Here is a 15,377-nt window from a genome sequence, read left to right as displayed (position 1 = left end):
GTCTATACTCAGCCCCAGCATCCTCGTCACATCCACTCTTGTCAAGGCTAAAATACGAGCAGCCTCTAACCGACTCGGTCCTCACGGTGGAGGACATTCGTCAACTCTTGCAAAAGATGAACCCATTCTGCGCGTTGGGGCCCGACGAGGTCCAACCAAGGATCCTGAAAGAAACGTCCCCCACACTGGCAAACCATCTATACCTAGTGTTTCGTCAGTCGCTTGACGAAGGCCGCTTTCCCTCTGCTTGGAAGGAAGCGATTGTCACGCCAATCTACAAAAGTGCTGACCGACTGTCGCCTGGCAGCTGCAGGCCTATGGGCCTCACTAGCGTGCCGTGCAAGGTGATGGAACGCATTCTGAAGCGAGCNNNNAGATTGCCCCCAAACCTATCTTGCCTGACAAACATGCTCGTGTTTATGGACAACTCAACCCCAGCTAAGGACGAAGGACTCATAACGGATGCCATATTTTTCGACTTCTCAAAAGCATTTGATAGGGTCCCACACGTCCCGCTGCTCCACAAACTCGAGTCTTACGGGATTCAAGGTAAAATCCTTGGCTGGATCAAGGCGTTCCTATCAGACAGATCATTCCGAGTGAGGATAGGCTCGACCTACTCTTCTCCACCGCTGGTCTCCATTGGAGTTCCTCAAGGCTCCGTCCTGGGACCAGTGCTGTTTCTAACCTGCGTCAGCGACCTTCCAGCCGTTCTTTGCGGACGACTTGAACTCCTTGGGTTCCAATGCCAGTGCCCTCCAAGTGGATGTAGACGCTGCCAAGCAGTGGTCGTTGGAATGACACCTTCCTCTGAATGACGAAAAATGTGTCCATACGTCATTTGGAGGAGACTCAGCGGTTGCCTTTGTTAGGTATGGTGAGGAAGGACCAGAAAATATCATGAGGATAGATGACAAAAAGGATTTGGATATCTGGGTCTCTTCAAACTTGTCCTTCTCACTGCACCATGAGAAATCGGCCCAAAGGGCATTCGCCATTTTAGGGATGATCCAACACACCTTCTCCCGTATTACTCGCACGGACTTCCAAACGCTCATTGGAGCCTACGTCAGACCGCTCCTGGAATACGCCGGCCAAGTTGTCTACTCAGGACACACGAAAGACGTCCCACTCATTGAGCGTGTCCAGCGAGCCGCCACGAGACTGGTTGTCGGCCTCCAATCCGTGGACTACGAAACGCGTCTCGCGATGCTTAATCTCTTTCCGCTAGAGTACCGTCGCCTCTGAGGGGGCCTAATTCTTACTTATGCCCTATTTGAACAAAGATTGCCAAACAGGCTTTTTACCGTTGAACCAGCAAACACACGGCGGGGATATAGTGAGAAAATTTTCAAGCTCAGAGCACACACATTCATTAGACAATTTTTTTTCATTTCGGGTGGTAGGTGCGTGGAATGATCTTCCTCCGGCGGTTGTTCACGCTCCTTCTAGAACCCAGTTTAAAGCACTATTAGACACTTATTTATGCGAATCCTCGCGCTGGCAAGCATACTGCCCCCCGCTGAGAACATAAAGAGCAGTGCTACACCCTTTTTTCACTCGTGCCTTCCAGGCGAACGACAGTCACTGACCGACAAGAAGAAAAGCGACCCGGGAATCTTGGGCAATAGCCTCGATCCTGCGTATAAATCCGTGAATCCGTGAACTATGTCCTTGACTGCTCAGCTGGGGCACCCAATCAAAAACCGCTGTGTCTAACGCCAGCGCTACCACGAACACTGTAGTGCACGGTGTCTGTCAGTTTGATTGCTTTATGTGCAAGTATTGGTGAAGAACAACCTTGCTTACTGGGCTTTGGCTCATGAGCTTTGCTTCTGTTTTCCATCCGCAGAAACTGTCGTGAACACCTGCCTTCGGAGAATCACTGTCCCCTGGTGCTTCCGTAGCGTGCATAATACAATACCATTGAACAATTACAAGTTCGCACCTGAGAGCATCTTTGGTCCATCGACTGACAAAAAAATCCTCCAACGTGTAAAACCAACATTGGAGGATGTTGATACGTTCATCCAAGTGTATCAAAGAATGACCGAAATTATTGCGGTTGATGAAACACTTGTTTCATCAGCCACGAGGTGCGGAAACCTGAACTTTCTGCTTGGGTAACCTTAAGACGTTACCCTAATCGGCACCACTTAAAATAATTGCGAAAAGTGTGGTGCAGTTGTGTGTCCATCCTTACTGAAAGGTATCGATGAAATGCCTGTCTAGTTTTGACTAATATACGCTTCTAGGTACAAGCAGGTTTCAGTATGTTTCAGAGTACTATTTGGTGGCCCTGTTCTCCAAACAACTGGGCAAGATGCGTAGAGATCAACAAGGGGCCAGACTATTCCACGGGAGTATAGAGCAAACAACAGTCACAGAGATTGCAAGCAACCGAGCAAGAGCTTATGTTAAACGAACTGTTTTTCAGTTGTTTGTTCACTGGATATTTTTTATATTTTCATTTGAAAACAGACAAGTGGTTCAAGTTAACACGAGATTGTGATTGCTCTACCTTCACTCAAGTCTAGTCAAGTTGTGGGTTATTCACCTGGAGGTGAATTTTCTACTTTCTACGATGTGATGTCCAGTTTTTGTTCTTGAAAATGAGCGAAACAGCTTCTTGATTTGTTTTTCTTCGTGTCACTTGACGTGTACTCTGACTGTGTGGATATACGCTACACAGTGCGGTTCAAAACGTGGGCCGCTTATTAGGACGCTGCCAATAAGCATGTGATTCTGCTGGCCTTGAGAGCGACACTCTTGTGTGGGTCACTGTATGTACTTCACCTGCTCATATTTTTCTTATAGTCTTGTCGCCTAGATTTGGCTTCTTATTACCAGCGTACCACTCCCACGAACGGCCCTAGAAGACTTGTGTGGCAACCGAAGGAAATACTGCTGAAATGCGCGGAAGCTCAGGATAATACCCTCTTGTATTTTGTATTCTGTGATTTGGGTTAAGTGTGCCCGATTCGTATGTTTCGAAGTCTCTTTTCAAGTGGGGAGGCTCGGTGGTTTAGCCCCATGCTGGGGTGTTGTAAGTTATTGTGCATTTTTTTGACATCAAACGGGGTTTCGTTTAGCGCGACCCGGTAGTCCACCAGCTCCTTGTCCTTCCGCGATATGATGCCGGCATTGCATCATCATCAAAGACAGCAACATCAGCGTTGGCACTGATGCTTCACTGCCGGCTTTGCAACGGTTTGGAAACCACTGTGTCCGAATTAGCATAGGCAGTTTGTCCCCCCGATGTTTTTGACATGACTTTTCTGAGTGTCTCGTGTGAGTTAAAGCGTAATGAATCGAATCCAGCTTACTTCCCAAAGTTAGAAGACTTCGAGATGGCTTAGTGGTTAGAGCGCGAATTCATTGACCGGCAGATCCGTGCTTCGAACCCGACCTCTGCAATTCGATTTCTCCTGTCTAGGCTTGGGCAACCCGTGAGTATCCCAGGCCTCGTGCTCCCTTCTGGTGGCATGACAGTTAGACACCGAAAGGTTGCTACAGTTAAACGGAAAGTTAAATCGATCAGCCGTGATGCCCTTGGACACCGTTGGTAGGAACGGCAAGATCGAAGACTGCCAGGTTACCTAAACCAAGGGGGCGGTAATCGCAAACCGAGGGTAAACTGAAACCACATAACCTTCGGTCATCAACTGCATACTATCACTTGGGGTTACTCGAGCTCAATGATAAAATTAATCGCGTCGTAGCAGGATCATGACATAGTTATCTGTCGTCTTCGAAATTAGAGTCGGGTTTTATTTCAAAATTTTGTTTTTTTTCAGCTATTCGGTGGCTTGCGGCACTAAACAGTCATCCTGCAATTTCATGTCATCTAGCGGAAACTGGTGTCTAATCGAGAGTGATCCGGCGGTTTTCACGGAACTCATTCGAGGATTCGGTATATCAGCTCTACCAAGCGCTTACCGTTTGATTCAGGTGCACAGGGACTAGAGTGCGATGAAGTGTATGATCTGAAGGAGATTGATCGTGTTTCGGACGCCCTTGGACTCATCTTTCTTTTCAGATGGGACGGTAATGATAGCGGTGATGGGCACTTGGTAGAAGATGCACAAAGCAAAAACCTATTTTTCGCCAAACAGGTTTTCGTCTACTTGTATTATTTGTATATACCAACAGGTTATCACTAATGCCTGTGCGACTCAAGCGATAATAAACATCTTGCTCAATTTGAACGACAAAGAAGTTGTTCTGGGTGACACACTTAAGGAATTTAAATCTTTTGTGGCTGACTTTGACAGCTCGGTAAGTTACCTTGTGTTCACCTGTGATTTTATTTACCACCCCTTAGATGAAAGGAACAGCTCTCAGTAACTCAGATCAAATCCGGACGGTTCACAACAGCTTCAGCAAGTATTGTTGAGTCTTTTTCCTCTCACCCCGTAAAGCTACCAGATTTTTGAGTTCGACGAAAAGATTTCCAAAAAAGACGAGGATGTATATCATTTTGTGGGTTATGTACCGATTAATGGCGTCTTGTACGAATTGGACGGACTGAAAGAGGGACCAGTTGATCATGGGAGTATTCCAGAGAATCAGTCGTGGCTCAGTTTTGCCACACCGATTTTACAAAAACGAATGCAACGTTGCCTGAATGGCAATTTCAACCTCCTCGCTGTTGTACCCCATCGCCTTTCCGTATACCAGAAACAGCTGGCCCAAGTGCAGCAATCCACGAATGGGACAGTAAGTTTCTGATTTCGATTGTGTTATCGGTTCTAGTAAACCGGAGCGAGTTTCGAGGCCTAGTGGCCCATCATCGTGCATGCACTAGAGCACGGTTATAGCGAACTTTCCGTTTCAACAGTTAATTTCAAGTACCAGCCTGCGCTGTGTGAAAAGATCTTTTCTAACTAACTTTCACCTAATCCCAACGGGTCAGCTGTACCCTAGCCCTACCTTATATTGAATAGCATGTACACCGGTTTACTGAAAGTACCGCTTTTCTGGTGGCTTGATTTTTTCAGTTTCTACGCTTCGAAAAAGCCCAAAGAATCTGATTGCGTTGCAGGTACTCATACTAGAGAGGGACAACTATGTGGGATAATTCATCGCAAGTGAACGCGATACCGAATACCCCGAACGTTTTACACCGTCACAAATTTTCCCGTCCACTTTCATGTTCCCAACCTTGAAGAAGTTTAGAGCGTGAGGCCAACATTCGATTTGCCGAATAGCCACACCGAACAGAATATCCGTACGCGTGCCTGAGAGTGAAAGGCCGAGCTTTATTAGTCCGCACTAGTGTCAAACTTTACTCGTGAGCTTTGCCCACCGAGGTTAAAGCACTTGGTTTGATCGACCACCGAAAAATAATGAGTCGTCTCATTTTCCATAGCCATTCAACTGTCCGCAAGTTTAGGTATGTATTATCATAGCGGTAACCTACCGTAGTCAGTTGATATGTAAACTCATTGTGCCAATGCTGGCACGCCACCCGTGACATAGATTTGCGTATTTGACCCAAGTGACCGGTTCCAGCAACAACCTTTCCTCTGATGGCTCAATTTCTGCTGTGGTGAATCTATCGTTGTTCTAAGGCTTATTGCCCATTCTAGCGGAAACATCTCGTATGTCTATGGATTTGTATTCGGGCAGCGTTACACTGTCACGTGAGTGTTTCTTTTCTTAGCACCGTCTGTTGGTGTGTGCACACTTGATTCTCTTCTTGTATTGCTTTTTGTAACGTAACAATACTCTGTTTAGACAAGGGTTGCTTTTGTCAATTAACTAGTCTTATCCTAGTCAGTGGAGGGGTGATATCTCGTACACAAGTTTGGAAATTCCGGAAAACTAGTGAATTTCTGGCATCATTTTCACACCGTTAGCCTAATCCTAAATAGCCGTATACATACTTTCATTTCGCCCGCGAGATCGTGTATTCCGGCTACTCGCTACTATCAAGATGCCTGGTCTTGCTAAAAACCTATTGTAGTCGTTCACGGAACTCGTCCTTTATGGTTGCTTTTGATAGGTGCGGTTATCACAGCCCAGTTTAGATGAGTCCATTTGTAGCGAACGGAATCAACAAGTTCATGCTGCTCAGTGCGAGCGTTCACATCAACTTTCCGACGACTCAGCACTGAGGATGAAACAACCCAAAGTGGTTGCTTGGAAAATTGAGGAAGTTTCAGACTCACAATCACTTAACGAAATCCAAACTGAACTACTTGAAGTAGAACTAATTCGGTCAATTCCAGGGGCTTTACTTTCAAGTCGGAATTGATGTAACTTGCATCGTGGGACAAAAAAGTAGTCAACGGAATCAACTTCACTGGTTGGCCGAAGTGCATTTGACAACCTCAAGTGGAAGACGGTCTTCCCTCAAACTTGCCCAAACGTAGGTACAATGCAGCTGGAACGGGAGCTGCAGAATCGCCTATCAATCAACTCCACAGTTGGTACGTAACTCGAAAACTGATTCAGTTGCCCCCAGACAGCACTCCAAAGTTCTCAGTACTTAGCCAAATGGCGTGCACTTCCTTCAGATTTTTTTCTTCAGCTGCCTGTCATCATCATCGTCATCAAAGACAGCAACATCAGTGTTGGCACTGATCTTCACTGCCATAAAACCATAAGATTTGTCTAATATTCACGGCCCTAGAGTAAAAAGAAGAGATAAATAGTGAGGGAGGGAGGGGACCTTGTGCTGGCCCCTGTTAAGCATCCTGAGGTGCATACACCTCCAAGCGCTCAATCAGACAATCTGGAAGGAAACTTACAGCACGAACGCCACTTATATCGATTTGCCACCATTTTTGGAATGTCTCCAGACAACCACAGTCGGAGTCACAGGGACTCCATCCTGGAAGGCGCACAGCGCCAACAACCACTCTTCACAACCTCTTTCAGGCCCTTCTGCCAACTCACACGCTATCCATCTCGCGGTTTGCGCCATTCTGAAGGAGGCACGGAGAACAACACTTGTCTTAATAGACGGTGTTTCGGCATGCGTAGCACATGACCGGGTCATCATGGTCGGTGGTGCTGGAAGTTCCTCCCAATTGAAGTCCTTGCCGCACAACCAGATGTCCATTTTCTGATCACCTAGTTACTAACACGCGGACGCCATCCAAAACAGCCATGCTTCTAAGGCATCGGTGGTCGAAATCCTAAAGACGCCTCAGATCATCTCACCGCAGAGGCCACGTCCCGCACCCGTACAACAACAGAGCCCTTGCTGTAGTCTGGTACGCCCGACCCTTAAGATCTAATGATATGCATTTTTGACGCCACAAGTGACGCAAATCGGCAAACGTGATTCGAGCCTTTGAGAATCTTGCATTGCCTTCATCAGACATTTCTGTCAGAGCTAAATACAACTGCCGGGGTATCTAAAATTTTCCACAATCTCCCGTGATTCTCCTTGAATTGTAAGGGATATGTTCGGAGACTGCACGTTCTGAAGCATGACTGCACTTCAGAGCTGCAAGGCGCATGCCAAAAGATGATATGATGGTGGTCAGTCTACTTAACAGAGCGTGTGTTTCGCCTTGTTCTTCCAAGATGAGGGCGATATCGTCTATGTACTCCAGATAGACAGGACTCTCACTAGCAACAATTTGAACACCGAGGTTTTGAAGTTATAGCGCTCGGCTTATTATTTCATCAATTACGAAGTTGAAGAGAGTGGGAATCCTTGTCGGAGAGCTCATCATTCACTCGCCCGCCCAGAAGTATGTGAATATAGGACTCGGACTATGTTCACAAACTTCTGGGGCATACCCTGTTGAGCTACAGTCAGTTGGGGCGTAAGCAGACACAATAAGTAAGATGCGATGGACCTCACTTTCTATGGCTTCCCTCACAGATGTTGCCAGACAAACCCCACAGAGGCGACTATCAACGGGTATCCAGTCAAGGCGCGAGATGGCTCAGTAGTTAGAGCACGAATTTACTGATTGAAAAGTCCGTGGTTCGAACCTGACCTCTGCCTCTCGACTTCCCGTATCTAGGATTGGGCAACCTGGCAGTATCCCTGCCCTCGTGCTTCCGTCTGCCATTGCAGCTAGAAGTCGAAGGGGTGTTACAGCTGAACGATTTTTTTTATTCAACCAAGCAGAGACGCTTCCGCCCCGTCGCTCAATACAATACCACCCCAGTATAGCCAGCTGCAGCTGCCGGAACCTGAAAGAGCGAGGAGGTAGTCAGTTCGATCAGTACCTGCGTCTTGCATCTCTGTTTCTGACGGACAAAATGCACCCAATGCAGAAGAATCCGGCTTACGAGCAAGAGCCGCCTGTTGACCTGCTTGCTTCAGTGTGCAAACATTAAAGGCTGCTAAGTAGACAGGGTTTGGTGTTTGAAAACAGACTTTGAAGTGTTGAGGATTGTAACTGAACTCGGACGTACAGAAACTGCAGCTAAGTGTGATGCAGAGCGAGTAAAACGGTCAGTCCTGGTGCCGGGTCCTGCGGAGAAAGTATTCAAACATGGGAAGGGGAGGTTGGAAGAGGGAAACGTGAAAGCGTAAGAAGGGATGCGTCAGCGGTAGCATGTTTCCGCTTACCCGCCCTGGTGTATGCAGCAGCTAAGGCGACCCAGCTGATGGCAATTCGCGACGGGCGGTGTAGCATGAAAGTATTGTTAGCTGTAAATCTCATTGTTGTACGAGGGCTGGGATACTGCTAGGGCGCTCACACCTAGACGGACGGACGATCAAGGTCCTCAACCAAAGCCTTGGGCTCAAAAGCCTAACCGCAAGGCAGTGGTGTTGGGCTGGAGATGAAAGTACATTACAAGTTTTACTGAACGCGTCGCCACTTATGTTCCACCTCAAATGTGGAGGGCCAGAAGACTGTGTTCGTCAGACCTAGAGGTCTGACCACTGGCCAAACTGGTGTACGAGACTCTGAGTCTCGCGGGGACACTCAATGGGTCGCCGCGGTACAATACCGCCACGTCACGGTACGGTCCAGTCTCTCCTTGCAATGAAAATGCGACCGCTCCACCTCATTTGTTCTCATTTGTTCAGGTATGCTAACAGGATCACACGTTCTTGTCCGAGTAGACTCAACCAATACGAAAAGGAACTTCGATACATGCGAAACGATGATGTGCGAAATTTCCGGTGGTTCTGATCCAACATACTTTCGTCAGTCGAAAAGACGGACCGCCTATTGCAGTTGTCAGGTTAGGACAAATCAATAGCCAGACCAACAACGCACGTGAAGCGTTCAGTTTGACTCAAAACAGTGAATCGGATGGTGTTCTGTTCGCCAAAAAAATTACTTCCTTGTAATACCCTTGCAACGATTGTTTCTCTTTTCCCATTTTTTCCTTATTTTGACTATTCTACTCTTGAAGAAGGTCAATAGAGTTGATCAAATCACCGGCATACTAACGTGGTTTAATTCTATCATTTTAAAATCCTCAGACTTGCCCACCCGACAACCTTTGTGCCTGTGAGGACAAAAACGCGCTTATTTGATGTTCTCTCATTGATGTGCTTCCTAGCTCTTCAGGTTAAATGTGTGTTTAATTGTTTAGGCTGACCGTGAGGAGCCAAAACACTCCATGAGTTATGTGTAATTTCAAATGATCTCAATTCCCATGTCATGGTATACACATGAGAAGCGTTTTTGTGTAAATTTGTTTATCTTCGCTCATCGAATTAAGTCTGCTTTGCTCATCCACATTAGTTTGAGATTACTGGGCATAAGAACTTACCACTTGGAGGTAGGGCTGACAGGCTGCAACAGCAGGTGAGTACTCGTGTTTTAGCTCTCGAAGAATAAAATCGTCAAGTGGTGAAGTAGCATAATGGTATTCATGGGAATACTTAGAACAGCCTCCACAGCTTAACCCAGCGTACCTTAGAAATGTCTCAGTAGATGAACAGCGAGCAAGAGGAAATGTTTTCGTGAATGTGACTTTCCTCATATTTCCTCGTGCAGACGAAGTTGGATGCGGCGATCCAGACATATGCCAGAGGGTTTGTGGCAAAACATCAAGCTGTACGGACATCGCATATCCTCGCCTTGTACTTCGACTACTACCCATGGGTGCCAAAGGCTTGATGCTCGCCGTGATGATCGCCTCTCTGGTATCAAGCTTGACCAGTATATTCAACTCCAGCTCTACTCTGTTCACAATGGACATTTGGCGACGTATACGACCAAAGGCTCGTTCAGCCGAACTGATGATTGTGGGACGGTAAATCAAAACACTTGGTTGTGTGCATTCTAGCTATACAGTTGCAGAACGGTCCGTCTTATTTGAAATGAGGCACAGACAATATTTCTCACGTAAAATAACAGACAATCCGTTGAACTAAGGTACGTATATTTGCCGCGGGATTTTCATGAGTATACATATTCTTCAGGTCAAGGTTTTGAGTCTGCACAGTGATACATAAGGTACTGGTGCTGATGATTCCCAACAGGCAGGTTTACACTGGTGCTTAGTTTACTAGCCTACATAAATTTCGTTTCCAGGTTGAAGGTGCAGTGTAAAAAAATTACAATTCCCTGTAAACCTGTCTTCAGATGTTTTTCCTCAAGACGCCAAAATTTGAGCTTATTTGTGAGCTTTAGCATTTTCGGATATGGATACATCTATTCAGAGAATTGAAGATCTCAGAGAAAGTTTCTCTCAGTTGTGCTTATTCGACGTGGAGTTTATGGAATATGTTTTTGGTTTCAGTTCACACATATATAAAAACAACATCTGAAACCGCTCCCACCCTTTTGTTCACGTTTAATAATGCCGAGTGTGCTAGTCTTTCAATAAGTCGAGCGTTATGGTCATTAAAGATGGCTTCAGAAAGAAAGGAGCTGAATAACTTTTGGCATCATAGTTGATTTATCTGCAGCACCGCGTACATATCTTCACCTGCCGCCGACGATGTTCACGCAGTACGAAAAAACTCTGAGCTAAGAAAACTTCGACACAACACACTTTTTCTCGTCCTTACGTGATTCACCTATCCGCAACAGCAGAGAGTGCTCGAATCCGGTGACCCCTAACAAAGACGTCCTCTCTAAACGAGGAAAGGCGTAGGATAGCTAATCCAAGCTCACAATCTGGAGGGTATGAGAATCTTTTTAAATACATAAATGTGCACTTCAAAACATACTTTATATGTATTTTCCTTTCGTAATGGTAAGATCAAAACAACTGCTTGATGAAATATTTCCATGAATCCGGCTAAGAAAACAGTGAACATTTACAAATCCCATCCGTCTTGCTCCCTCTGAACATCGTTACCTTGTGACATACTTTTTTCATATTTTTTGGAAGTCTCTCATTTTGCCGTGCAAATGTTAACAAAGTGGAAGGGTTTGGTCCACGGTGATGTACCCGTTAATGTTTAAGGCGATTCACTCCGTCATATTTGTTTTTTCCTCCAAAATTACTGCAACGGATATTCAACATCCTTGATACCTAACAAGTTAGCCGCAGTGTACATGGAATATTCAGTAATCTCATCTTACTTCAACTTCGTCGATTTATCTTTTTGTTTGTTTGGAGCTCTGTTCAGTGTCCTTTTTAGGTTCCTGGTCATTTAGGAAAATGGTGTGGGCTAGAAGACAAACGGTCATGTGTAAAGCTGCTTACTCATCAAGCGGCTAACAAGATTCGTAGACACTCTTCAGTGTGAAGCATAATCTTGAAGTACTAAATCGTACTGTACTGTTGTTGCATTCATGGAGTGATCATTCAATTCAATTGACATAGGATGCTGAAGCCTTCAGTAAGAATTTCAGCAGTTTCGGTTGTACCATTCCTTATGGCATTCAGTTGGTTTGCCAGTGGTTTTGTTTGCAGTTCACCGTCCAAAACAGATCCACCAGCTTATGTGAATTCACCTTGGCATACGTGTTGCTGTGTGGGTTTAGTAATGACTCCGTCCCATAAGATCCTTAGGGTCGCTAGATGATACACATCATGAGTTGAGATAGGACCAAATTACACAATCAGCTCCAGAACGTTTGCAAATCTAATAGATGAGTGCAACGACCACATTCTGGGGGAAACTTTCAACGTGAAAGTTGGCGTGAAATATCTTTTAACCCACACAACACATGCTCATATACACATCCCTTTCCCCGCGCTCTTTTTGTCAGGGCATCCACCTTGGTTTACTCCATGAGCTACATTCAGCACAAGGGACGTCTTATTGTTCACGCCACTGAAATTTGGAAATTTTAATCCAAAACTGATGACCGGTTCCAAAAAACAAGTGCTTATTAAAATCTGCCTGAAAAAGATATCTAAAGTGGGTGAAAACGAGAGATTAGAAATGCGGAGTGACAGAGCAATCCAAGGAGACTCTCATAGATGTGAAACTTTTGATTTAGAACTCCTGTTATCCCGCTTCAGAAGCCTCCATAAAATGGTTTTAAAAGCTAATGGCCAGTGTTCTGGTTTCATCTTCACCAACGGTGCACCACTTCCGTTCTTCACAATCGATAAGTCCATCCATGCAATTGTACAATTGTAGCTATTTGCACGCTTGCATAATCAACGGGCTACTAAGGCACACGAATTATCAGCCGGTGGTGATTAACAGAAGAACTGGTTAGTCCCACAGGTTAATATGACTGACCAGAAACCGGGTCTTCCTGGTTGGCTCGGTTCCTTAGTCTCGCCTTGATTTAGTTCTTGGAATGAGTGAAAATGGTCAGTATCCCAATACCCAAAAGCATTCAATACAAACCGCATATATGTCAGTATTGCTGAGGTGAGATGAGAAAGACAAGAACATTTTTCAATAAGTTAATAAAAAATGTTTAGAAGTATAGATTTTTTGTAAAATTCCGTTAGGATCAATAACAACACAGAAACTCTATCTATGCACAGCACTACAAACAACAGGAATCTTCCGGCATATCTTTAACTTTGTCTTGCGGTCTCCCTAGGGCGCAGAAAATATGTCTACACCCGTCAATACCACAACACTTTGAAGTAGTTATCAGACGTACTAGAACCGGCTCGGAGTTCCATGTCACTTAATTTTTCTGTCATAATCAAGCGTTTGAAAATTATACTGTTGTTACTATGCGTAATTCCACATTTTTAATGGAATCTGAGTAGATATCACTGAGCTTTGATATCTCCCGAGTACTTTGCTGTAAGATAGAGAAACTAATTTTATGATGTATGCCAGACGGATAGTTCCTGTTAAAAGACGAATTTTATGAGCAAATTAACTGTTTTCTTGTACAAATTCATGAGTACCTTTTTATATATCTAGTCTAAAGAATGCAACTCTCATGAACGAGATGACCCACCGGAAATTCACGGAATATCTATAGACGACAATCTTCATGTATAGAGCCATTTTCGAAGCCACTTTGCTGTTAAGCAACTTTAAGAGGACAGTCTGCTGCATTTTATTAAAATTTTAAGATAAATGGAGAAAAGTGTTGTACTTTTAAGGTTTTTGTGTAGAAACAAGCAGGACAGTTATTACGCAAACCGAACTGGAATGACTAGTACATGTATTTCTCCAGCTTCTTTCTGCTTGAACTAAAAGGAAACTTGGCGCAATGCATATTGGGAATTAAAAGGGGTTTTTCAAGCAGAACTCAGTTAAAAAACCGGAATTCTACATAGTCATGTTACAGGAAAACGGTCCCCCGTTCAGATTTTCGATAGGCTAATGAAACTCCGGCCTCCAAAAAAGTTTTATAATGTGTCAAAAACCTGTTCGCCTTCGTCTGCTTTCAAGGGTGACCCCCAAATGAGTTGGTAAAATAGAAACCCAGACTAATGTTTGGTTAAACAGCAAACAAAAGGCAGAAAGCCTCATCGGAACACGTTGGTGTACTGATGTGTACTAACTTGCCTGCTCCTGTGAAGTGACCTTTCGCATGATGGGTAGACATCTCTCATCTAGCTTCGGAGAAGAACGGGGATGTGCCGCTACAGTCTGCATTCATGCTCATTTACTAGAGACGGCAAACTTAATGAATGTTGTACTGTCTTTTAAATGTTGAAGTCTATCTGAAGGAAAACGTCAGGCAAAAGTACGAGAGTGCAAAAGCTCAGAAGTGCTTCACATAGGCACTAGTGCTTATTTGGTCAGCCAGTCAAGTAATGGGACCACATGATTCTTAAAGCCTATGATAGGGTTTAACCGACAGCGATTTTATTACATTCTGTTCTAATATATATGTATGTACATAATGTTCTAGTCCAAAGAGGCGAAATAGAAAAGCTAATTTTCACTCAGTCTGTGGTCCTTTGAACTGTTCCACTTTTCAGTGACAAAACCTCTCTTTGCTTGCAGAATATCTACCCTCGTTCTTATTGGGGTTTCAATAGCATGGATTCCAGTTGTGAAGTCTAGCAGTGCACTGTTCCACTACATCCAGTCTGTTACCAGCTACCTTGCACCTCCAGTCTGTGCGACTTTCTTAATGGCATTGTTTTGGAGCCGATTCAATAGACCGGTATGTCATTATTTCACATTTCAGCATTGCCACTGTTCTTTCTTCTTAGATTAGGAAAAAGTTTAGAATCTTCTTGTTTTTATGACCGTCCGAAAGCAACAGTTTTCTGGGTAATCTGAAAAGTTGGGAACTTCGTTACGAAACTTGTAATTACAGCATATCCTAAAGTTGACGCCATGTGCATGGAGATGAGTGTATTAAAATCCGAGCCTAATCAAGCCATATCCTAATAAACGTATAGATCTTTCCACAAGGAAGAAAGATCTCAGTGGGCCAGATGGCGAGTCCTTTCCTATCCACCTAATGAGTCTGAATAAGTACGGGACTTCGTGTGGCTGAGCCTCCCTAGATTTGGTCATGTTGTGTGATCACAAATTCTCTTTGGTTGATAGCTGCGGCAGCGCATCACTTTCGGCCGATCGAAGTTTTCTAACTGATACTGGTTTCTGGAAAATACAGTCTTTATGTTTCAGGGCTCTACAGACGAACTGATCATGGTTCCATCATTTCTGTATATTTGGTGCGTGCTTACATTTACAAATGATGTTGGTTCATACGAAAATGGTTGAAATATTGAAACAATTTATTAACTTATAGCGCAGTTTTGCTTTTAGACATTTGACTTGTAATGTATCAACTTAGGAACGCAGTCCCTCTTACGAAATGATCAAATCAATATTCTGCCTTTAAGGCCGAAAACTCCACTGTCTCACAGTAAGCTGAATTCAGCTGTGTTGATCAGTAGCACAACGCCCAATCTGAGGTAAACTTTGTTAGGAAAGTTGAACTTTGTTTCTGCGGATTTAGGTTTGAAAATTAGTTGTCTAGGCCTGACATTCAGTGCTCATTTTTGAAGCCTTGCGCGTTACCCAGCAGGAATGACTAGAATAATGAAATTGAAATATTGATACGCTGAATGAATTTAACAGCAGGTTATTTGAGCAC

General features: G+C 44.5%; 1 protein-coding gene across 1 annotated transcript in view; it reads left to right on the top strand.

Annotated features, from left to right (window-relative positions):
* Nucleotides 1–4,352: 4,352 nt before the first annotated feature.
* T265_07459 (hypothetical protein) overlaps nucleotides 4,353–15,377 on the top strand; it is a gene marked incomplete at both ends in the record, with an annotated part of 18,340 nt that continues 7,315 nt past the window's right edge. The window contains one exon of the mRNA XM_009172988.1: nucleotides 4,353–4,719. Coding sequence (XP_009171252.1) covers nucleotides 4,612–4,719 — 108 coding nt within the window. The remainder of the gene's footprint in view (nucleotides 4,720–15,377) is intronic.

This window comes from Opisthorchis viverrini (assembly GCF_000715545.1).
Source record: "Opisthorchis viverrini unplaced genomic scaffold opera_v5_179, whole genome shotgun sequence".
NCBI classification, from domain to species: Eukaryota; Metazoa; Platyhelminthes; class Trematoda; order Opisthorchiida; family Opisthorchiidae; genus Opisthorchis; species Opisthorchis viverrini.
This window is presented reverse-complemented; position numbering and strand designations above follow the sequence as displayed.